This window comes from Cygnus olor, chromosome 3 (genome assembly GCF_009769625.2).
Source record: "Cygnus olor isolate bCygOlo1 chromosome 3, bCygOlo1.pri.v2, whole genome shotgun sequence".
NCBI classification, from domain to species: Eukaryota; Metazoa; Chordata; class Aves; order Anseriformes; family Anatidae; genus Cygnus; species Cygnus olor.
In genome coordinates, this window is record NC_049171.1 from 82578280 (window position 1) to 82603561 (window position 25282).

The 25282-nt window shown below is 35.5% G+C and overlaps 1 protein-coding gene across 7 annotated transcripts in view; it reads right to left on the reverse strand.

The window, feature by feature from the left end:
• Positions 1 to 25282, reverse strand: part of RGS7 (regulator of G protein signaling 7) — a 260078-nt gene that overhangs the window by 26651 nt on the left and 208145 nt on the right. For 4 of the 7 annotated variants that reach the window (XM_040552619.1, XM_040552616.1, XM_040552617.1 and 1 more), the window contains 7 exons: positions 17509 to 17583; positions 16490 to 16588; positions 15647 to 15708; positions 14006 to 14116; positions 13380 to 13505; positions 5027 to 5213; positions 1592 to 1681 (listed from right to left, as the gene is read on the reverse strand). In XM_040552619.1, coding sequence (XP_040408553.1) covers positions 1592 to 1681; positions 5027 to 5213; positions 13380 to 13505; positions 14006 to 14116; positions 15647 to 15708; positions 16490 to 16588; positions 17509 to 17583 — 750 coding nt within the window. Of the gene's footprint in view, positions 1 to 280; positions 335 to 1591; positions 1682 to 5026; positions 5214 to 13379; positions 13506 to 14005; positions 14117 to 15646; positions 15709 to 16489; positions 16589 to 17508; positions 17584 to 25282 lie in introns of all 7 variants that reach the window. The other 3 variants (XM_040552614.1, XM_040552615.1, XM_040552613.1) reach the window with 1 other exon arrangement.

A 25282-nucleotide genomic window follows, 5' to 3' on the forward strand; every position in this document is an offset into this window, starting at 1 on the left:
AAAGTGAATTATTTCATGCTTCTTAATGCAAAAAGCATGGCTCCCAGAGGTCCATTCCTCCATGTGTGACTATAGAGGTCAGTGGAAAAGGGACTAGGGAGGAGGGGTTCCAATGAAAGCGCATTATAAAGCTGTCATTCCTAGGAAAATTCACAAACTGTGATAAGTACATTTTTAACTGTCAGGTTAGAGAAGCAAAAAGGGAAAGGAAGGATCGGTGAGGGGGAAGGGAGAAGGATGTCCCATCAGGTTTACTAGTCTTCCGAGGCAACAAACTTACCACATTGCGTGTGAATTTCTCAAAAGATGTTCGACGATCCAGTGTGTTTTCCAACTTAAATTTAAAATAAAATAATAAAAAAAAAAGGAAAAAGAAAAAGAAGGGGAAAAAGAAAAGCAAGAAAAATGGAGTAGAAAAGGATTGATGAAACAATGGACTGCAAAACAAAGTTTGTATAAATCAGGAAGCAAACACAGGTATGAAGCTGTAATGTGACTGCAAAACAGCGGATGGGCAAAGCAGGTATAGTTTTCGACAAAAAAATTATTTTTCATGGGGATCAAAATGGTTTGCTTTAAAAGAAAAACTGAAAATAAAAAGAAATAATGAAGTGCACATCTTGCGTTAATGAACTGACAATCACAAACTTAAGGACTTCACACGGACAGTTGTAGCATTCTGGTATTTTCAACATCTCTCTCTATATTGGATCTTCAGAAATCAATGTTTGAACAAAAAACAAAATCACACAGTACTTTCATATAATTTTAGGTCGTCATTATAAACAATAGAATGCTACGGTGCTAATAACTACCTTATTCCAGTAATAACAGGGCCCTGATTTTGTAGGCACGGGGCTCCCAGATGACTGTAGGATATCATTATTTAGAGCCCACTAATAAATTATTTATCATTATAGAAATCTGCATTGCACAAGCTACTTCACATACTCTGGGCTATGTCTATTCGGAACTCATTCCGTAATCTGGAATTTTCTAAGCAAATATTACATACCAAGACATGAGCCTCTGTTTGCAGAAGTGTGACATGATCAGTCTTTTAAGTCAGATTCCTAGCCTATTCAGAACTATTCATGTAATAATAGGGAAAGAAACAGAATTAGGAAGCCCCTATTTTTATAGTTGAAATTAGAAGTTATTCATATGAATGAGACTGCTTCTAAACACATTCTGTAGTTTTTACAGGTGGAATAAAGAGAACAACGATTATTACATAAGCAAACTTGCAAACATGAAAGACTATTCTTCTGGGATTTTATTTAATTTTTTAATGTATTTGTAAAGCACTTTGCAATTTAAGGTGCTTCATAACAGAGAAAACAGTACAATATGGGATGTAAAAATAAAAATAAGTTTTGCTAGATTAACTCATTGAAACATGCCCACATGCAGGATATATACACATATATGTATATTGAACTCCTGTGTGTATGTGACCCTCCAAACACGCCAAGTTGGTCACCTACCAGATATCCAGTTGCACTGGCACAGGGGAGAGAAGACTGAGTATTGTTGCAAACATAACCACTGCTTTGCACAGTGGCAAGACAAAGGCAAGATGGACCAATACCTTTTTCTTGGCCTGTAGCAGCTCCTGGTAGGCACTGGATCGTATAAAACGAGGATAAGAATCACTTTTCATCAGTTTGTAAATGTGCTCCTGAAAGGGAAAGAAGGTGGTATTACTCCCATAAAGGAAGATATGAGTAAAATGGGAAGCAATCGTGTCTGCAAAATGTATATCAGCTAGCACTACTTTGAATGGGAAGTCCTATGAGATGGGAGGTTGCAATTCTGCAGCTAAGGCTGAGTTGCTGACTGTTGCTAAAGCAGAAATCACAACTATTTGTTATATACAAGAATACAGCACACATTTCTTTAACTTCTTGTCCCTATTTTCACTACAGAATTATCTTCTCTGAGCATTTACAACTGAGTCCTTGCTTCAGGCCCAGTTTCAAACCTCCCTTACATTAGTCAGTTCAGTTAAGTGACAAAATCAGGAACCTTGGTTTCTTTCCCACCAGATTTTCTGAACTAATTTCTGGAGATGCTTTTCTTACTTGATAGGCTGGAAAAGGAGCTAGGTTTCTAATTTAGCACAACAGATAAGTGCTTAACCTACGAGGGGATGTCCCTTGGCTTCTCTTGAAAGCATTATTTGAGAGATGTTTATTCTGCTATCCAGCTGATAATATAAAAAGGAAAATGCATATGCAAATTGAAAAGCAGTTCCAAGCTAATCTAATTTCCAAGATATTTATTCTTCAGATGCATATTAAAATCTGGAAACCCTAATCCAGGAAAAAAATGACACAAGCAGTTTATAGAGCTTTTCTTCTTGGAGCATTCTCATCTCTGTAAAATTAAAATTAAAATAAAATAAAAACACTAAAATCTTTAATGTAAGACACTTTATAATCTTGTTCTGGTTATAATCTTAGAAGAAGGATTTTTAGAAAAAGAAATCTAAACATGAAATACTTTCACAAAAATATTTTAAAAAATCTACTGGATTGTGTTAGGTGTTTATTTATTTATTTATTTATTTTTCACTTAAGCCCTACCTTTTCCTACAAGAAACTTGTAGCACAGCAATCAGGAAAGAACAAATAAACTGTAAAGTAAATACCGCTTCTCAGCTTGCCGCTGGATATAATTAATAAAAAAATAATAAATAAAAAAAGCACATTAAAAATTATGGCAGGGCAAAATTAAAGCTGATTTTTAATCTTTGTTTTGTTAGAAATTCTCGAGAATAATTCTAAGTGCCTTTCATTGTATTTTCTACACTAAGCTTAGAAAATCTGGTATATATTCAGAATTTAGGCTTGTGCGTTTGGGGGAGTTTTAATTCTGTTCAGTTTCTATGAGAACTGGCAATTCAGCCAACTGAGAGAAAAAAGGACTCTGGTACTGTTGTACATATCAGTGGTGCTGAGCATTAAAATGCTATATCTGTTCAAAAATCAACCCTGTAAAAGCAAGTAGAAATTAGGTTGTATTAGTATTGTTAATGTACAATAAGTCAGGAATTGAGGCAGGTTATTATTTAGCACAATCAGTCTGTTTTTACTTATGTATCACTCTCATTTGATATGGAGTTCCATGGTGTCATCTTTCAGTCCAGAAATACTTTTTAAAGCATTGTAAAGCACAGTTAAATGACTCACTGACTGCCAAATGACTTGTAAGTGGTCCCTTTCTCAAGAGGCAGAGCCCTGCTCCTGACAAAACTCTGGCACGTCAAGTGGGGCACAGTGCAAAAGTCCTAAAGCTTTGAGTTGGAGTGTGGTGAGTATGGTCTGTTCCCTTTTCTCTGTGAGATGGAGGCTTCCTGGTTCAAGTTGTACACTGAACTGGATCAAATATGCAGAAGCCTGACAGGAGGAAAAAGTCCTGCTTGCATAAAGACCGCATGCTCAACCTCTTTCATAAATTAACGGGGGGGGGGGGGAAGATCTGAAAGTAAAACGGTGTTCAAATTTTACACCTATTTTTATGAAACAAACATTGGATGCTGGTAAAGAATTTAATTTTCCTTTACTGAGTCAACTGCAAAGACAAATTTTCTTTCCAACCTTTAAACTTGCTGGACTGTTTATTTGTGCAACATGTCCTTCCTGTACACTACTTTCCTAAATCTCTAGTGGATGCAAGCAAAAACTGCATGTTTGGCTTAATGCACAGTGTGTATGATATAGTGTCTAATGACGATATTATTGTTGCATCATAGGTTGCTATTCTAATAATAGCAAAATGAGAGCACACAGATTTACTTTCTTTCTTTTTAAATTAGTAGAATTATTCCCCCTCCTATTTAGGGCAGAGGCACTTTCCCAAAAAGTAGAAAGGCCAGATTCAATTCCCTTCTCTGCTTTGTGGGACTTGCATCTCCTGACTCCCAAGACGATGTCCTAATAATCAAGCTGTAGAAAATTCTGCAGGGATATGATCTCAGTCTCCTTTTGACACCATTTCACTTTGCATTAATAATTAAGTTTTCATCACCGGGCTGCTGATGATACTAGTTCTATGACTTTTACTGTGAATCCAGTTATTTTCTATTGCTTTTCTCAGAAGCTTGCAGATATGAAATATTAAGTTATGAGTCACATGAAGTGTCTCATTTAATATTTAAGTGCTTGGGTTGTTTTTTTTTTTTGTCTTTTTGTTTGTTTTTGTTGTTTGTTTCTTGACAAAAACTGAGATTTGTATTTTACTGTTTTGTTTTGTTCTTAACTTTAGCTTCCATCTCAAAAAAAAAAAAAAGAGTACTTTCACAAACCTAGCTCTGACCAAAAGTATTTTTTGATTATGATATTCTGATATTCAAAAATTGACTAAATCAAAATTCCAAAAGGCAAATAAGGTGTTTACAGACTGTTCTTTACTCCTATAATACTGCTTATTTAAGAATACATCTTTAGAACCTTTGCCCGATGTTCTTTAAATGACAGTTTAATAAAGAACAGAAAATACAACATCCATGGAATGTGATTTTTCTGAATAAGCCATTACAAAGTGTTATTTCACATAGGTCATATTTTTTCATGATGGTAACCTCTGACTACTATAAATGACAACAGTTTTAGACATGCATCGAGAGAATAGACATTGAGCCTGTATCAAGGGAAGTCCTTCGGAGACAGATCTTGAGAACTAGAAATTGTTGTGCACAGGGCAGAAGCTTTTCTCTTTATCTAACTGAATAAAAAGATTAAGAAAACAGGAACATGAAAATATCATTTTCATAGCAATATATGCTCTGCTCAATTTGAAGACTGCTTGAAGATTCTACTTCAGGTAAAGAAGTTTCATGAAAAGCATTAATAATTTATAGGCCTCAAGAAACAAAGACATGTTACTCATTTGAATTTCCAAAATGTCATATTAGAAAACAGAGCATTACCTTGTAATTCCCAAATATATCTTATTTAATCTATATACATTTCAATAACAAATATTCTGTTTTATATGTCCCTAAACAGGATTGCAAACTGACCTGAGCATCTTCAAACGTGTATCTTCCAGGGTCCTTTACATTCTGCGTGGTTTTGTCATAACTTTTTGAATCTAGATTGATGGCGCTTGGTGCACCTGGAGCAAGAAATTCTTGCCAGATTTCTTGGACACGAGCAGGAACTTCACGGATAGGCCTCTTCTTCAGGTCTTCTACCGCTAACCAGAACCTATGGTACAATACAGTATCTTGACTTCCAGTTCAGTATGATCACTAATGAAACAGTGACACTCTTATTACTTTTTTTTAAGAGAAAAGAAAAAAAGTAACTGAAGGTTTCATCTAAAATGCCCTAAAATAGGCAAAATCTATACATTTATGCTGGGATCAGAACTGGCATACTGCATCAGGCAATCCCGCTGCCTTAAAAAGTGATTATAAGCCTTCATGAGACAGGTGAGAAATCCTTCATTACTTATGTATGGGTTACTTGCTTACAGGAAGGTTTCCATCTGACCGGAATTAAACTGAGGTTTCATTTCACCTGAGCCACAAGGGCTTATATCACTTATAAACCTATTGCTTTTTGACATTACTTCAGAAGCTAATGAGAACTTATGTTCTTGCTAGCTACATAAATCAGAGTCTTGCTAAACTATAAACTGTATAACTGTATCTGTAATTTTGTTACTTATACTCCATAAATGATGTATAAACCAGAAAAGCATTTATTTTGCCTGCTATAATTTCAATTATTTCTCCAGTAATGCATTTCTATACATATCTTTTACTACAATGCTGAATGGAAGTGCCAATTCTTTTTTCTCTTCTGGTGCAGTGCAAGCCAGCATCAAGCAGCCATGTACAGTGCCAGCCATTTCATGGTATCCTTCCAACAGTCTGGAGGAGGTTCACAAAAGAAAGGCTTGATCACACTGATCACAGCTCTCTAGCTATGAGCTTTGTTACTCAGTTGTCAATTGCTTATCATGAGCTCTTTATTGTTATCTCTTCCATAGGTGTTCAAACTCACTGTGCAAAACAATTCTAAACTCAGTCAGGATCCCATGCTTAGACATGGTGCAGACCACTTACATAGATTTTATTTATTTTTTTTTCACCTCAGAGAGCTAAACTAAAGTATGACTTTTATCATGTTACATATCCAATATATACCACTGCAACTTTTCAGTGTTGTTTTGACATGGCTGATCCTACAAAACAGGTCAGCTGAACCTTGAAGTGAGTTAACTGTGAAACAACTCAGATTTTACAAAGCTGACAATTAATTTAGGTGTACCTTTAAAATGTGTCTCAACCCTGCTTATGCTATGAGATCAAACTGAGCTCTCCTAGCTTAGTTAAATAGGGGATGGTTAGGAGAGAGGAACCATGGAACGGTATTCAGGCCCTCAAGAAAGCAAAATGATAGTACCCTCAGTCCAAATCCTAATATAGCTACTGCACCAACTCTTAAGAGAGGAAAGTAAAGCACAGCAAAGAAAACCTTATAGTACTTCTCCTATAAGACATTCTTCAATTGAGATGATTTACCTTCTGGGAAGCAATTAATCCTTCACAGTCCTGTTTTGAAACTCCTTTGTAGCACAGATGGAAGGAGCCCATGCTCATCACTTGCAAGCCACTACAGTCAGCTTCACTCTAATGAGCTGACTTTTATGTTTTTCTACACCCTCCAGTTTCTGTAGTATCTTTCTGTAGCACAATCTTTCAGTCTAACAATCCCTTAAAATTCTCCAAGAGATAGTGAAGTAATATTGCCCCAGTTTTGCAAATATATTAATAACGTACAGTGTTTTCAACAAGGTCACAAAGAGAGTCTGTGCCAACACAGAAACATTTTTTTTTTTTTTTTTTTTTCAAAATTCTGGGTGCCACCACATACCTCTGTGAACTACAGTGTGAATTGGTCACAGATCTGCACAGAGCCTGGGGACATATCCTGAGAATCTGATGGCATAGCAGGAAGAGTAGAAGCCTCATAACTCATGTTTTAAAACTGCGCAGCGCAGAAACTCTAACTCAGTTCACTCTGTCAAATTTGGGCAACCTACTTTGGTTTCCTTAAGCTGCTTTCAGTATTTGCATTTAAAAGTGTATATCCTGCAGTGCCTACCCCTTCAAATGCATCTTCTGGGACTGAATGATTACTCATGTGTATTGAAGTCAGGTAAGGAATAGAAAAATGGAAGGGAAAGAAGTTCTTTGTAAACACACATTTTCTATCACCCCGCAGACATCTTGAGTATCTAGCTCAAAGCTGTCACATTCTTGTTTGTTGCTTTATATCATTGCCAATATTTCTGGAAGTCACCACAAACATGCCTCAGGATGCTATTTTGTTTTGCAAGTAAACTGTTTCCATATAGTAGGCTCAACTATGGGAAAATAGATGGGAGATAAATGGAACTTTGAGAAAACATGCAGCTTCCAGTATGGAATAGAAAGGTTGTATAGATACATGCTTAGAGGCTGAACACCAGATCTTCAATAAATTAATTTTATTTTACTCTTCTAACATTAGCATTCAAAAAAAAACAAAAAACAAAAAAACACCCTAAACCACCCTATTGAAAATGTGAGGCTTTAAATATAGAAACCTCTTTAAAAGTAGGAAGAAAATGCAGAAAAAGAAATTTCTGCAGTATGTTATGCCTAGGAAGCTTATTTCACAGCCAACAACCAGTTCAACATCTTAAACTACTTACTGAGCTTTCAAGCAAAAATGCCTGCCTTCCTCCCACAGAAGAGTTAAAGTCAAATATGCAAAGTTAACAAATGCCAAAAATAAGGCTGCCACCTCTTGCATTTTCAGAAATAACATTTCTGAATGTCACATGGCAAACAAAAGCACAGATTGTTGAAAACAGATTAAATGGAGTCTGTAAGACTTGGTCCCAGATCAAAAAAGCTCCCTGTTCCCTTTTATAGCTCTCTGCCTCATGGGCTGTGGCCAGAGCAAGGGAAGACTCCTGCAGCAAAGGAGGCATAGTCTGCAACGGTAAATGTATGCAAGGCCAGGAGAGGGGAAAATGGAGAGGGAAACCCAGCTGCATATTCTGGACAATGATATACACAGACACAGTGCTACTTCATGGAAGGATCTAGAGTCCAATCTCTCTGTCCATGGAAGAAAATTGGAAGTCCTGTTGGTGTAGGTTTGCTTCAACCATGGAGACCTTCTCTAGAGGATGATCTGTACCATTTGATTAGACACACAAGTATAAACCTTGCCACTGTCTTCTGTCCCAGCATTTGGGCTGCCCCATGCTGGGTCACATTCCAGATGTATAGCTGAACAAGACTGGATGGCACACAATAATTGCACCTCCAGCCACATGACATGGTAGGACACATGTTGCAAGACATCTGGGAATTATGTTCTCCAGCTGGATTACTTTCAAAGTGAGGGTGGCCTTGCCAGATAAATAGCACAGCTGCAGCACAGCTTCTGTCCCATTAACTGACCTAAATGTCTCAAGCAGCCAACAACAGATCCCAGATCAAGCTAATCAGTTAAATTTAGAACAGCATGGGAACACAGAGAGAGAAAAGCTGCACTGATTCTCCACAAATGTGTGATGTTTAGGCAATGTGGAAAATGTGAAGTGGGTATTACGTGGGCTTTGCACTCAGTATGTAACACAACAGGTCAGAGGACAGACCCTTCAGCATTTTCAGCAAAACCTTAACAAACTTCATGGAAAAAAATCATCTAACATATTCTAGGGGCAGGAAGTACTGCACTTTGACTCCTGGAATCCACCTTCTTGACAAGTACAACTTCAAGCTTCAAGACACAGTGGTGATGAAAGTCTCCCAAAAAATGGCAGAGAAAATTAAATCTTATAGCTAGTTTCTTCTTATCTGATCTGCAAAAATGGCAGCATTTTTTAGACGTGAAGATTACACTGGAGTCTGAAATGGAAGTAAAGCATAGGCAATTTCAGCCTCGAGGATTAAGTTTTGGCCAAGCTATTAGCACTCAGAACAGGGGCTCATAATCAACATCATGAGGGATAAATGTTACCAGTGCCCCTATTGTGTGAGAAAGTGTCATTGCTAATGTTTCTGTTCAGACTTGCAACCATCAAGGATGGTTTATTGTTCTTCATACTTTGTAACTGTCTTCCGCTGTTACTGTAGACAGAAATGTTTTGCATTTAAAGTCATCAAGACTGGTCATCAGTAACAAAGCACAACAAAAGAAGAAAGTGAAACAGGCTGGATTTGATTAAAAAAAAAAATATTACCTCTTGCAACATTCTCTCTATCAGCGGTTTGGTAAAAGCACTGTCATGGTGCAATTAAAAGAATAACCAGAACAACTGAAGTAAATCAAGCATACAATTAAACACTATGACTGAAACAGTCTGTAGGCAACAGTGCACGTTTTTGGTAGTGCATGTGGCTTTTTAATTTATTCATTCTACAGAACATAATTAAAGCAACTATCTCCAGTATAGAACATTCTTACACCAACTTACATGCATGAATCCACAACAAACACTTCACAAAATCTCAGTCTGCCACAGCCTGTTCACAGAAATTTTATAGAGAACACACCTAAATCTAGCTAATTTCTCAGTCCATCTCTTCTTTTTCTGGACAACCACAACCCAAAGCTCCTTTTCCTTAATTTACTCATACGATATGGAAGCTAATAAATAAGGAACGGGCAACAGGTCCAACGGCTTTTGCTTCTGTGCATCATGGAAGATGTGCTGTCACTGCCCTCCACTGATTAACCTGTGAGGCTTTTGCAGCCTTGGAGATTCCATCTACAACAAAACTGCATAATGCACTTGGACAGGCTTTCAGATTGGCAGGACTGAAACCATTTCAATCTTCAGATCAGGCTGCAGTTCCTACAAAACAACCACCTGGGAGCAAATGTACAGTCAGCATATGAATACCAACTTTCCAAAGAATTCTGCAGCATAAAGACAAAGGATATGGAGAGGAATGTGGATTTTTTACAGAGATGAAGAAATTAGGTCACCAGGTTCCACACTGCAGTAAGATTCATTTCGCTAGCTCACCGCCTTTGAAAATTTTTTCCATTCTTGGACAGACTTGCAACTGGTCTCAGTAGCAGTGGATCATGCTAAAACTTAAGTATTGTGAATTTTAAGTACGGTCACCATATCCGTAATGGGCAGTGGGAATTATTATCAAAATTGTGTAGTACTTTAACTATTTGCTCTCCTGTATGCAAAGCAATCCTTCCAATAAAAGCTGCATGGTAAAGAAAGATTACAAGCCATATAGACTGTGTTAGTTGAATGTAGAATCCAACCTGGTTTTTAGCAAACTGCAATCACACTGTAGTGAAACTACCACACTGATAGACCTTATCAGACCTTTTCAAGAGGTCATTGCTAAATGATCAAGCAGGGCTAGATTCACTGCGGATGGCTTAGAGCTTTCTCAGTTCCCTCTCCCAGCAGAAAGGTAAGTTTTACTCCTTTGCTACCATTTAAAACAACACCCCTTTAGAAAGTGAAATACTTTTAATCCCAATTTACAGGCAAAGAAAAAGCACGGAGATACAGAGTAAGAAAGTGAACCCTGATTGCATACCTAATGATTGCACAGTTCTCAGTTTTAATTCATGACTCAAGTTTCTTTATCCCTGTTCTGTTTCTTAAAACACGATCTATATCCACTAAGACTCAGATTCTCAGCCAGCTTAGACACTCTCAGTTCAAGTTAATGAAACAGTAATACCAGACCATTTAACTACCTAGATAATCACACTTGAATACAAACAGTGTATCTGGTAGACTTAATTATTGATTCACATTTCAGGGATTTTTTTCACTGAAGTGAGGTATAATACTTCTAATCGACTAATATTGAATACACAGTTTCTGCATATCCTGTGTACTGCATTAGGTAGCTTGAATCCACAGTCCCAGCTGTCTTCCCCACAGTAGGTTTGATGATGCTTATTGTAAATTTTATCATGATTAGGTCTGCAAAAGGACAAGAGCTACCAACTTGAATTCACTTTGTTGCAGTAGGAAGATATATATGGAAATAAATATTTTGCCTTAGGTGTCTGTCAAATGCAAAATTAAAAAAATAACAAGAAAAAATGCCATAGTGAGGTTAACAGGTGAGTAAAGAAACAGTCTTATAAATTTAAGGTTTATTTAACAATAATGCTTGAAACCACCATGTCCAAAAACCTTTCATTTCTGTTCCTGAGATCTGTTACATTTTGACTCCTATGCACAACAAACTTTACAAATTCATGCTTTCTAACCTGACTTTACTTTTTGAGCCTAACTGTGCAATGATTTCCCCAGTTTGAAAGTTCATAAATGCAATTGTGAGACAGTTTTCCTTCAGTAAATTAACACAGAAAGTACCTTTTCAGTTTGATATGCTGCCTGATCCTTCCCAGGGACATCCTTTAAGCTCATATTCACTGTTGCTTAGATCATATATTTTATAATGCCAATATAAGAATCTAGAGAGTTAGGCAGAAGAGTAGATGGCATGTCAAGAAATCAGCTCGAACAAATTTCTCTAGGGTATTTTTCTGGATCAGTCACTTGCAGTTTGCCTGTGGTTGGTGTTGTAAATAGGATTAGAAAAAAGAGCTAGGGATTATGTGGGTAACACTCTAGTTGGCAGAGAGACAAATTAATCACAGAAAAGCATAGAAACTGCACCATATACTAGGCTGGATAGATTTATGTTTGAACAGCTGCTCTGCATAAGGAATTGCCAGGATGTTTAGCAAATAAAAATAAAAATTAAAAAAAAAAAAAAACAACCTTTCCTTATTTTTGGTATCATTCTGATTTTATAAATTATCGCTTCACCTGTTAATTAAAGAAAAAACTGTATCTATGACTAATGAATTTATCAATATACACATATGGCTCAGGCTATATTTCCATGTAGGCAAAGGCAAAAAAAAAAAATAATTTGGGAAATATCATAAAGTCTAGAGTATCTATTATACATTTGTGATGCAAGTTTAGTGTTTGAACATGAACGTGGCCAGCAACTTAGAGAACTCCATCTCCAGTTATTCTGTGGACAATCTTAAATTAAAAACAAGGAGCTCTGTGCAATTATTAAGCATTCAGGAATCAACACCACAAAATGCTAAATGTTTTTTGTAAGATACATAAAGGTAACTCTACTATAAATAGCTATGCTGCACCACTTAGGAGTAAGAGTTAGCACAGAAAAAAGGGGTTCATAATTTTTCTAAGTTTTGGAATGCGTGCAAATAGGATTTTATATTCCTTATGCTATTGGTGAATGGGAAGTGATGTAGATGACATCCAACAAGAAGGTAGAATAAAGAGAAAACTATAGTGTACATGCTTTTGTACTATATACAGTCTGATTTGTCTATTGCAATGCTGCTATTTATCCCTTTGGAATAACCCTTACCATAATAAAACTTTCTCAGAAAAGCAACAACAAAATATGCTATTAGCCAATGGATGGACTACCATCAAAAATGGACTACCGTCAAATCATATTTCTCCCTCACTTAAAAAAAATATTGCTCATATATATATATATATATATATATATATATTTAATTCACAATTCATACACTAACAGCACCTTTGCATTTTGCAATTAGTAAGGAATTTGATAGGTAGCTGTCACACTGCTTTTGTTGTCTAATCAACAAGTAGCAAAATTTTTTCATTATCTTGGTGGAGATTTTCAAAAGACCAACAATCCACAGAAATCTGACCAACAATGAAAGTTTATGACTTTTATTTCTAAATCCCTTTTCAAAACAATTTTTCTTTGAAATTTTACTTTTCTCATCATACCAGACTTAATAAAAGCTACTGAAAAAGCTTTGAATGTGTCAGTATCTTAAACCTGTATAATAATCTGTATAATCTGTCCAGAGAGGCTGTGGAGTCTCCTTCTCTGGAGATATTCACAACCCATCTGTACCCAGTCCTGTGCATTGTGCTCCAGGTGACCCTGCTTGAACAGGGGAGTTGGACTAGATGATCTCCAGAGGTCCCTTCCAACCTCAACCATTCTGTGACTCTTAGATAAATAAAATGAGCTGAGAGAAAGCCTTTTACATCGGTATTTTGACCAAAAGTTAGACATGAGTGGTAAAATATTTCATGTGAGTCTCTGCTAACTATACAATTTTTTCCCTCAGCCTGAATATTGGATCAGGTAGCAACCTACATGAACTCCAAAAGATAAGATATAGGAAAATTTTTAAAGGAGTCAAAAAACCAAACCAAACCAAACCAACAAACAAACAAAAAACAGAAAGAATGGTTTATAAAAAATAAAAATAATAACAATAAATAAACATAGAGTGTCTTAGACATTATTAAAATATAAAGTCCCTCTCATTTACCTTAAATTTTCTGAACTGAATTCTGACTCCAGGAACTTGAGAAACTGCTCTCTTCCCACAGGGTCTTTCAAAGCTTCATCCATGCCAAAACCCCATCGCTTCACCCTCTGCTGTCCAGGCTCTTTGCTAATAGGGGAAAACAACAAAACCCACGATCAGCCATAGTTCAGTATTCTAATACTCTGTGCATATAATTTAGATAAAGTCCTAAAGTTCAACCAGAGATTTATCACGTTTCAGATCAGTCATATCTGTGCAATGTTCAGCAATGAGTAACCAGGCAGTCCATACTCACACAGGACAAAGATGATATGCATACACTTTCACAGAAGAATAAGGACTTCCAACTATTCAGATTTTAACTTCCAACATTATCAGATTTTAAAAAGGTGTGTTTTTTTTCCCCCCACACTGGAACACTGTAATCTGGTTACTGTAACTTTTTACACAGATTTATTAATCCACAGCTCTTCCCATATTATGATACTAAAGCTGGAAAGACCAAAAGGATACTGCATTTCCTTCTATTTCAGTACTTTCCTGCAATACCTCTGTCTGACAGCTTCACATTTGAAGAAAAGCTTGTTAAGCATCCTTCCCCCAAAAGAAGAAATAAAATTATATACCTTGCCTCTAGTTCCCAGAAAGTGGTATCATCTGATATCCAAGGGTTTGAGGGATCAGGGGGCACAAGAAAAGGATCATACTCCAAATACTGCTCTGTATAAGCTAATAGACTAGGAAAACAAAAGCATCAAACATTGTCATGTCAGGAGGTGAGGAAACCTGATCAGGTTTGCCAGTTAACAAGTTACCATGCATCAGCCAAACCATGGTAACCAGGTGTGCACACACTCAGAAGTCATCTACAAGCTCAAGCTAAAATAGGTTTGCTCGGTTTTAAAAGTACCTGTGATTCAACCACCCCTGAATCTGTGGACCTCTGAAGAAGGAAGGGAGCTTCAGATCTTTCTTATCAAGAGCTGAAATAAAATAAACTACAAACTTTCCTAATACTTCCACAAAGATCCTGTTAGGGCTCCTTTAGGCACTAAAAAATTAAATCAAGCAACCTTTTCCACGCTCATTTGCTTTCATAAAAAGACATATTTATACCCCCACGGTTTTAATTATCAGTTCCTTTAAAATCTGTTCTAAAATACTGTGTGCTATTTAGGTCACATTTATTGGCCCTGCAGCTGCTGGGACTCCTTTTTTCCTCTTTTAAATACAGTTAATATTTTTATTATTTTCTAATCAAATAGCACTACTCCCAAGTTTAGTGCTTTCCAAAAAAACACAAACAACTTTTTTCCAAAGTCTTCAGTGTTTATGAAATACTCTGACTCACTTAAACACACTATAAACTTTGCTTATTTTCTGGTAATTTACGTTTACCTTGTACTTATTCTCACCTTTTTTTGCCTAATAATTATTGAAAATTATCGAAAACTGAAGACAATATTGTTTCTTTTTGTTCCTGCTTATATTTGGTCTATATTCTTTTTGTTGTTGTTGTTATTGTTGTTCAGCAAACAGAAATTTCTAATCTGTTGTTTTTATAAGTATGTATTTATATGTTCTTGCATGTATATACATAGGTACACATGTAAAAGCAAACATACATGCACATGTATTTGGAAGGATGAAGATACATTTGTGTTTGGTTTTATTTCTTTTGCTTTGTCTTACACAGCTCAATTTTCTGCAGTTTTCACTCCCTACTTCTGGATCTGTAAGATATCGCAGTTCTTTTCTCTGCCTAAGCTGAAGGTAGTCTTTCTGAAGGGCCTTTTTTTTTTTTTTATTTGGTTTCTAGCTCCTTCCTTACATATTTTGGTCCAATTTAGAGATAGATTCTTATTATTGTTACATGCTCTGACCTGATGTAAGCTCGGACCTGTTTTGCTCAGGCTCAGATAGCCTAACCCAACCAGATCCCCTGTTTTGGCAGTGATTGCCCTTTTGAAATATCAGAACAGTAACCCCAGACCTATTTCCATTTATCCGCCCTGTCAATGCAAGGGGAAACTTTTGACCACTTGGTCAGAGGCTCCTACAGTGACCTTGGTTTATCCAGCTAACATATCATGGAATATCTGGGACATCTTTATAACTATAAAAGAACTTCATACCTCACACTTTTTTTAAGTAAACTTTACGACATCTGAGCTCCCTTGTCTCTCTTTCTCTGAAGTTATTTCACACTGACATTTTCCCAATAGTTATCAGTATAACTGAAAAAAAAGATGTGACAATTTACTTACCTCTCTGCAACTTTGGACATTTTTAATCGATGTCTGTCTAATTGCATTTGCCAGTGCTTAATCTGCAAGAAAGTAAAGCAAAGAGTGTTATGAGTAATTCATTGCTTGACTGTATTTCCATAACTTTTTTTTATTAGGGTTGTAATTCAACCTTAATTTACCCTAGGGCACAGAATAGAAGTATATCTATATTAAAACTACACTTCACCAGTGTAGTTCTAAAATAAATGGAATTTTCCATTGAATAGAAAAGATTATAAACAGACAAAATAAAACAAATAAAATAAAATAAAATAAAATAAAATAATAAAGAACCAATATAAAATTTTCCCTAAAGACTCATTAGAAGAAATCCAATTAGCCTTTTTTAGATTTTTGAAGGAAGTTACTAATTCTTCAGACTTTTATCTTCTCTCATTCCTAAGGAAAGATTCATAAAACATTAACAGTAGATAAATGTATGAACCCATATGTGCATGCACTGAGCAGTAAGCATGCCTGCAAATCTCTAATCAAAATGGTAAAAGGAAGAGTGAGTGAGCAGTCTACTCCTACAGGAGCTAATGGGCTTAGCTATGCAAAGAAACCACCAGCTGCACTGTTCCTAACTGCCTTCAACTACTTAGTGCAAGATACAAAACATGTCAGGTTTTGTCTCATTAATTTTAATAAAGGTTACATACCAAAATCCATATGTCCTGTAGCAAGGAAAAGGTTTACTAAACAATTCTGTCAAACAATCTGTTCTGAACATACTTCCCAGTTACAGTAATTTTTGGTTTAATACCAACTTTCAAAAAAAAAGTTTATCTAAAAGTATATGCTCGTTGTTATTTTGCAAACCTCTTGGTGTAGTTCATCTTCTGTGGGTGGCTTAGTCTCTGGTACTGGCATGTGAGTAGGGCTGTGACTTCGGATGTCATTTTGTAAGCCATAGACAGACTACACAAAAAATATGGAACAACAATAGTTGCTTTCAGAAAACGGCTTTTACATATACTAACTGTAACTTTTAGTATGTTGTGCTCAAGAAGTTATTCCAGATCACTAGTTTCTAAAAGAAACTGAATAAGCCATGCACTCATATAAAACTTTGTTTCTAAACAATAAATTCTACCAAAAAAAGCACAATTTCATAATGCCATAGAACACAAGATCGACTTTTATTTTGTCTCTATATTAACAGCACATCAAACATGGGGGATGACACTGAAAGGCAGCTATTACCGGAAATACGGATGGCCAGCAGCAAAGAAATATAAATCCAGTTTTCTTTTGAAAACACTGAAACGTACCTCAAAGTGCACACTTTAAAGTTGAACTCATTCTACATTATTATGATACACAGAATTTGATTGAAAATGTTGTTCTAGTCAATCTATATGTCCCTAGAGAGCTTAGGCAGTTCATATCTAGACCTTAATATAGATGAAGGTTATTTCCTCCACGGTTTCTGTGCATCCATTTGGGGCATATTTGTAAACTACAGCCAGCCTTTTCATTAAGGCCAGCACAAGAAGCACTACTATTATAGCTTACACAGCATTTTTTAATTAATTTTTCCTTAACTACTGACAGAAACATTTTAACATACTTTATTCAATCTACTGAACAACACACCAAAAAAAAGCAAAAATTATTTTTATTTTCTCAGTCTGTATTTCTCCAAACACTTTCTTATGTGATAGCATTTATTTAGTATTAGAACCTTTGTTAACAGAACTTATTTAAGAGCTTATTAATTAACAACATACATTTACGTATTTATTTCTTGCAGAAAGAAAAAATGTTTTAAGAAACTATGGAACTTCATGTTATAAATTACCTCCACCTCCGGCTTTTTATGTTATAGCAATACTTACCTTTCTTGTTTTATGTGGATTTCTCATTCTTGAAGACTTTTTTATATCCACTTCAGTAGTGTTTACGCATCCAGGCTATTAACAGATAAAGAAAAGAAAGCACAAAGATAAAATCTGAGAAATAACTCCATACTATTTCCACTGAGATACTCCTCTTCAGTTTGCAAGGCTAAACAAACAAACAACATAACAATAAAACAACAACAAAAAATCAACTAGAGGCATATTATGACTTCATGTTCTTCTGCAATATTCCCTATAATAGACAGTAAAACCTGAGTGACCTAGAGCCTAAAGAAGCATCTCAAGTAGCATTTTTTCTGGCTTATAGTAAGAGATATTATTTTGCTATTCAGCCTGGTTTGCTAGACTCTATAACGGTAGTTAGGACAAAGTTAGGACTGTGTATCTTTATGCCGAAAGTATTGAAAGCAATGTACAGAGAAGCAGAAATAATATAAGAATATAGTATGCATTTGTATATTTTCTGAGAAGCAGAAAATATACAAATGCATACTATATTCTTATATTATTTCTGCTTCTCTGCATTTGAAGCACAGACAGGTACTAGTTCAAAATAAATTCCTGTTGGTCGTACTTAGTAATTTGGGAGTGAGACACCAAAGACATGCCCCTGACATCATGAATCTGAAAAACAAACAAACAACAACAAAAAAAAAACCTCTCAAGATGTTTCTGTTCTGATTTTGTCAAGGAAGCCATGCAATGTGCATTCTAGATATTCCTCTAAGATGCATGGTTTTCAAAATAAGTAGAGTTGTGCAACTCCCACCTAAGCTGTGAACCTCTGGCTCCCTTCAGGAGCTTCTGGTTTCAGATCACTTTTTAAATGATTTTAAATAAAATAAAATAAAATAAAATTACAAATGAGTGTCTAAATGGGATTTATCTCTTCGGAAGGAAGGAAGGAAGGAAGGAAGGAAAGAAAGAAAAGAAAGAAAGAAAGAGGGAGGAGGAGGAAGGAGGAAGAAAGGGAGGAAGAAAAAGAGAGAGAAAAAGAGAGAAAAGAAAGAAGGAAAGAAAGAAAGAAAGGAAAGAAAAAAAAGAAAGACAAGAAAGAGAAAGAAAGAAAGAAAGAAAGAAAGAAAGAATAAAGAAAGAAAGAAAAAGAGGAAAAGAAAGAAAAAGAAAGAAAGAAAGAAAGAAAGAAAGAAAGAAAGAAAGAAAGAAAGAAAGAAAGAAAGAAAAAGAAAAAAAGAAAGAAAACAGGCTTTATTAGTCCCATCAGAAGGCTATCGGTCTAAACAGAACATCTTTCAACACATCTGATGTAGCCTTCGAAGAGTCATTCTCAAAATCTTTTAGCTCCCCAAAGGACACAAGTCCTCTAGTTTATTCTAATTCATCTTTCTTTGACACCTTCCTTTAAGTACAAACTCCCTGCAGAAATCTGTTTTTTATCCATTGCTGGAAACAACTAGAAAGTGTTATCCTCCATGGTGAGTTTTACCTATTTATTTTAGAGGGATTACATATCCCACTGAGAGTGGGAAGTACTAAGTCTGCTATCTAGTGAGAGTAGATTCTTAGTGAAAGTAGATTTGTTTGCTTTATTTCTAGTGGGAGTAGCTAGACTTGGATTTTAGGTTTGCCAGACAATCAAAATGGACTTTTATCAAGCTAATGACATGAACTATGTCTTCTCATTGTAAAGTAAAATGCTTGATAACTGTGGCTGTAAATATTCACAGCAAAAATAAATAAATAAATAAATAAAATGAAGCCTTCTTACACAGGCAGAGCCAAGAAACAAATACATTTCATTAAATGGGACAACGGTACTTTGCCTCTGGAAAAATATATTGAATAACAGCCTGATTTTTTATTGGATGTATTATCTATTTATTTATTTATTTACTTTAAAGTACTAAACTGATGCATGTTACATTTGTGGAATAAATAGTTCCTCATTACTAAGAATAAAAATAGGCACTGAGATTATATCCTCAAGACTTCATTCAGCATCCCTCTTGAACTAGATTTGGGAAGGTATGCTTTGTGCCTGTGTATAAAAATGGTAGCTTTTAGAATCACAGAATCATAGAATAACCTATACATAAGGGACCCACAAGGATCATCAAGTTGAACTGGCTCCACACAGGACCAGTGCTGTGACCACTGACCTGGGGAGCCTGTTCCAGTGCCTGACCACACTCCCAGGAATCTTTTTCCCAATATCCAACCTGGACTTTCTCCTGTGCGTGATGCACTGTTTGTGTGATCGTGTATAAAAATTAGAAGCAAACATGCAAATGAAAAATAGTAAAATGAAGAAAGTCCTTGTCTTAGTTCATATCACGTATCTCACTAAGAAGAGTACACAGTGGTAGTAACTAAGAATATGACTTACACCTCTTCACCTCTTCGTTTTCTAAGGTCATTGCCTTTAGTGGTTTTTTCTTAAACTAACATTTCTTTCAGTTGACTTGCAACACAGCTTGAGGTAGCTTAGTAAGTGGGACTACACTGGTCTGTCACAGCAACACAGAACTATGGAGTGGTGATACTGTTTGCTCACCAGAGTGTTACTATTAAATTACAGCAACTGATCATTAGTGATGTACCCAATTTGCTCCATTTGCTCCAAACATAAAAAATCAGTTTAAATGCTTCTGATTGAAAGACACTACAGCCTAATCATGGGGGACAGAGAAATTAGTACATCATAGGGTTGTTATTAAAGTCTCTTAGCTTAAGATCAGAAGTCTGAATAACATCTGGAAAACAATGGCTAGTAAATGGAAAGAATCTGTCTGTCCTTGCTCAGGATGGTGATAAGTGGAGGACACCTACTTTTGCACAGTTTTCTCTGCGGGCCTTAGAGAAGAGTTAGCAGTTGTCGTTTGTGAATTCTAAAGGGTTTTGCAATGATTGTCAGTTAAATACACTATTCTAAAAAAAAATATATATATATATTAAATGCAATGCTTTTGATACTTTTTGTTTCACTTATGGCTTTTTCTTTGTAATTGTGCTGATATTTTAAAATGCACAGGCACTTTCATTTTTTAAGCAATAACTTTCGTTAGAAGCAGAAGTCTCCAGTGACAGTCACTGCAAAGTTGATGTTTTTATCTGCCATTTCTGGTAAACCGTAACTCTGAATGCAAATTATGGAAAACACATCTCCACCAAAATCACAATTACTGAGAGGTTTGAATGGGAAATTTCATTATCAAGTAGAAGTAATTTATGAACAAGTACAGGCATGTAATTTCTTTCATCATGTTTATTTCCAGGACAGAGAACAAAAACATCAGATTACTTTTTTTTTTTCTCCTTTGACTTTTTTTTTCTCCTTTGACTTTTTTTTTTTCTCCTCTACTATTTGTAAATTTGTGTGATGCACCAGGAAAGCCTATTTTTTTTTTTTTCTTTTCAGAATATTTACATTCTTCTTGTGCTTACTTGTGAAAAAGGGGAATCCTATACAGAGATTAGTGTCTAAAAGCACTTTTTGTTTTATAACAGTTACTATAGTGAACATATCACATGTATCCAAATTTTTTAGATCAGTACAGACCATTAATATCCCATACATTCAGGGATCATTTTTTCATAAAAATACAATGTCCATAAAATGTAACATTATACTGTTACATAAGAGAATTTGTATAAGTCTAATGCAGAGTACATCTGAAATATTTTTTTCCTTCAGCTATCAATATTCTGTCTACAGTGTTGCTTTTCTCTGCAGATCTATTGACAATAAATTCTTTTGCACTGCTTTCGATTGTTGTTATCACTGAAACAGCTCACCTGGTGGCTTTTTAGAATGAGAAAGGACAGTGATTTAACAATATTTTGTCTCCCCGTGAGTATTGTTAGATGATTAAACTGTCATGGAACATGTCCCACTGTTGAATTTACACTGTTGTAGTTGGGATGGTATTATTTCAGGAGGAAAAAAAGATTAATGCAGTTCTACCCAGAGATAATTGTGTCTTTTGTCTTTTAATCATGTAATAATGTCAGAGCCAAACATAATATTTTTTGCACCACAATAGCTTTTCTTCCATTTAGCAACAAAAGTTAACTTTCATCCTTCCTGAGCATTACAACTCAAAATAACTTGTAACTCTCAAAGACAATGATAGGTTGAAAAATACAAAACCCTGCATGACAGCCAATTTAAAAGTAGAAAGCAATTTCACAGGGCAGTATACTGAGATACAAAGTTAAAAAGAAAACAACACATCTACTTTAGGATTACATCAGCATCTGGCAGTGAAGAAGACATGGGCTTTTAGCAATATCTACAGCCCTTGAATGCAGCAATTTGAATAGCTGGCACACTTATATAAGATACAAACTGTTGTGTTTTCCTGTTTGTTCTGTTTGTTTTTGTTTTGCTGTTGTTTTTTAATTATTTTTCAGTTATGTTTTTTTTCGAAATATGTCCTAAAAAAAAAAAAAAAGGCATAAAACTCATCTGAAGCCTCTTGCTGTGAAAGATTTCAAGTCCACAAGCACTGAATTGGTATGAACAAATTCTGGGAGATTTGTAGGAATTAAAGAAGGTCAAAGCTTATGCTCTTTGGAAGGAGACCCAACCCAGTACTGAACTTCTACAGTGTCTCATAGAATCTTACAGAAACTTGGTTGTTTGCAGCCTCTCAGGCTGATGTAAATCTGCTGTGGCACAGCAGGAGCAGCAGCAGGAAGATACAGGCACGGGAACTCAGGAAGCTTCAGTACAACAGGGAAGGCAGTGAAAGGGCATATAAGTACTATGACAACCTCAGTTAACAGTAGGGGCTTAAGACTATATATATATAGTGATATAGTGATATATATATATATATAGCACTGGAAGCACCTAAAAGAATTGGGGCTACATTTTGTGTTTTATTCTCAATTAAAGTATATTTATTGAAGTGATACTTGATACGAGATGGTATTTCTTCTTTCTGTGGTGCTGCCACACTTCGTCTGTTAATATTTAGGAATAAATACCAAACATCTTTTCAATTAAAATAGAAACAAAAGCTTGCATAATTTGATCATCTTGCTAAAATAATTCAAAGTCTTTGTGGGGAAAACCTTTGCTGGACAACATTTCATTTTATTCGCATGCCCCTATTAACATAATAACTATGTGTTTGGATACAATTACATCCAGCTGTGTTTTCTTTTTGTGTTGCTTTTTTAACTAGACTACCATAGTTCAAATAGTGAGATGCCTGTCAAAGTGCTCGGCTGCAAGATTCCCATTTAGTGTTTAGTATATAATTTGCATACTAATACTGTAAATAGTTTTCAAACACATTTCCTGGAAGACTTGAAACCCCTTTTATATGAGTAAATAGAGGGCTTATTTCTTTCAGGACTAATATTCAGTGTAAAAACAGTAGTGCCCCTCCACCCCAAGCCACACACAAACAGGAACATATCATGACCTTGTTGAAATTGTCATATAGCAAGATCATAACCAGGGTAGAATTAGGCACTCATCTGCTATTAAATATAGTGTCTGAAATAGTGTCACATATTCAAAGGAAACTTATTTTCTTTTTATCCATCAGTTAACACTTCCTTGTCTTGAAATAAAAATGTCAGTGTGTTCATTTACAGCAGAGGACCTGCCAGCCCAATTTGGTGTTGAATTAAACACATGCAAATAATATTTAATATATATAGCGTGATTTTTTTTTTAATTCCTACTTCAATTATTGTAGAATCACATTTGTATGAATCCCTAGCAGCACTACTTTCTGTTGATGCTGTCTAGGAGGCTACATAGGATTCCACCAAGAAACACAGTGGAATGATGAAACCTTCCTTACTTTACATCGCTCACCTGGTACATTGGAAGATTTTATCTGCTTGGATCTGACTAGAGCCCACATTTGGAAATAATAAATAAATAAATAAATAAATAAATAAATAAAAGAGGATATGTTTAGTTAAAAAAAAATCAGTTGATATTCATTATCTTTCCCTGATAATAGTGGCAACAGTGAATCAATTAATTAAGCCTTTGTAATAGCACTAACAGTGAAATTAATTTTTTGACACCTTTGAAAGCAACTTTTTGGAAGTAGTCCTTACATACATCAAATAGGAAATGGGATGCTTTGGCCACTGTACATTTTCATTCAAATAGTTCAGAATATATAATGTTTAAAGTTTGTTTGCTCTACACAGTTGCTCACTCCAAGGGCCCCTCTTATTGCCTGGTCACATAGCCTAAATCAATTGCTACTAACACCTTTTTATGTAACAAAACCTTTTGCTATGATCTACTTGTAATTCTAGTAAGTATAAAATCCTCAGTGGAAAGCAAATTATGTTTATAATGATGTCAGTTTAAGTTCCAATGTCATCTACTTTCTTAAAGAATATGTCAGTTTAACTGTGAATCTACTTAATAGAATAAGTAAATATTAGAATAATAATCAGAATAAAAAGAAGTTTCCTTGTATCTAATACAAATAAGCTCATGTATGTGGGAGAGATTAACCTCATGCATTGCAATAGGCTGGGATTTGCCTGTCTATGTTGCTGCTCTGTAGAAGCTGATCCGAGGGAGAAGAAGTTGAGCATGAGTCAGCAGTATATCTTTGCAGCAATGCAGGTTAACCACAGACCAAGCTGCATTAGCAACAGCACAACCTGCAGGCAAAGGAAATGGTTAATTCTTTTGCTCAACATCTTGAGGACAAATATGTAATCCCATGACCATTGTTGGGTCCCAGAAGCAATACCAGAAATATATTTCAAATGGAAAAATCCAGTGGAGGAACTGTAAGATGATCAGGATGCTGAATGTTTGACATACCAAGAAAGGCTGGGGGAACTGGATTTCTTCTGACTTTCAAAAGAGGAGAGCTAACTGTTGTCTTCTGCTGCCTAAAGGGGGCTTGCTGAGCTAGACTTGTTCCACAGGTGTACCACGAAAGGCCAAGAGGCAACAATCAGAAATTGAAGTAAGAAAAACTCCAGTTGGCTCTAAGGGAAATATTCTTCATAATAGAAGGAAGAAGCTTAGAGAGGCTGCAGAATCTCTATCTTTGGTGATTTTGAAAACAAGGGCCTGGGCAATATTATTCAACTTAGAAGTCAGCACTGCTTTGAGTAGGATGTTGGACTAGAGAACCTCCAGATGTCCCTCTCAGCACATATTTTTGTGACATAGCCTATGATCTTTCCAAACTGCAGGGACTGAAATTCAAATAATCCACACTATGGAACACTCCAACCAGGTACTCACAGCAGTGTGAAATTCATCACCCTCTATTCCTCTCTCAGCAGCAGAACAGAAAGAAAAGACTGGTATTTGCTTCCTCTGCTTTCTGGCATCCTGCAGTCTGTGTTCTGTTCTCAACCCATAACAATAAACATAGTGATGATTTAAGGAAAACTAAATTTCACAGCCTCTTCAGCTAAAACAGCATAGGTGATATTTAAAATAATTACCTCATTTCAATATGCACACCCATAAATTCAGGGTGCATTAAAGCAGTAAATACTAAGCAGATTGATTCATATATTTTGCACGATTTCATTACATTTCAATGTCAATTCACTTTGAAATAGATCTTTGTTTTGCAGTTAGGCGCTAATTGATTAAGAGTAATAAAAAATAATGAATTTCAAGATCTACAGTTTTTCCAAATTTAAACACTACAGATTTAAATAAAGGACATACATATGAACATGTCAGATCTTGGCATCCACTTTGACAAGATAAAATAGTGAACAGAGCAAGTCAGACACACAAATGTAAAGACAAGGCAGAGATTGAATACTA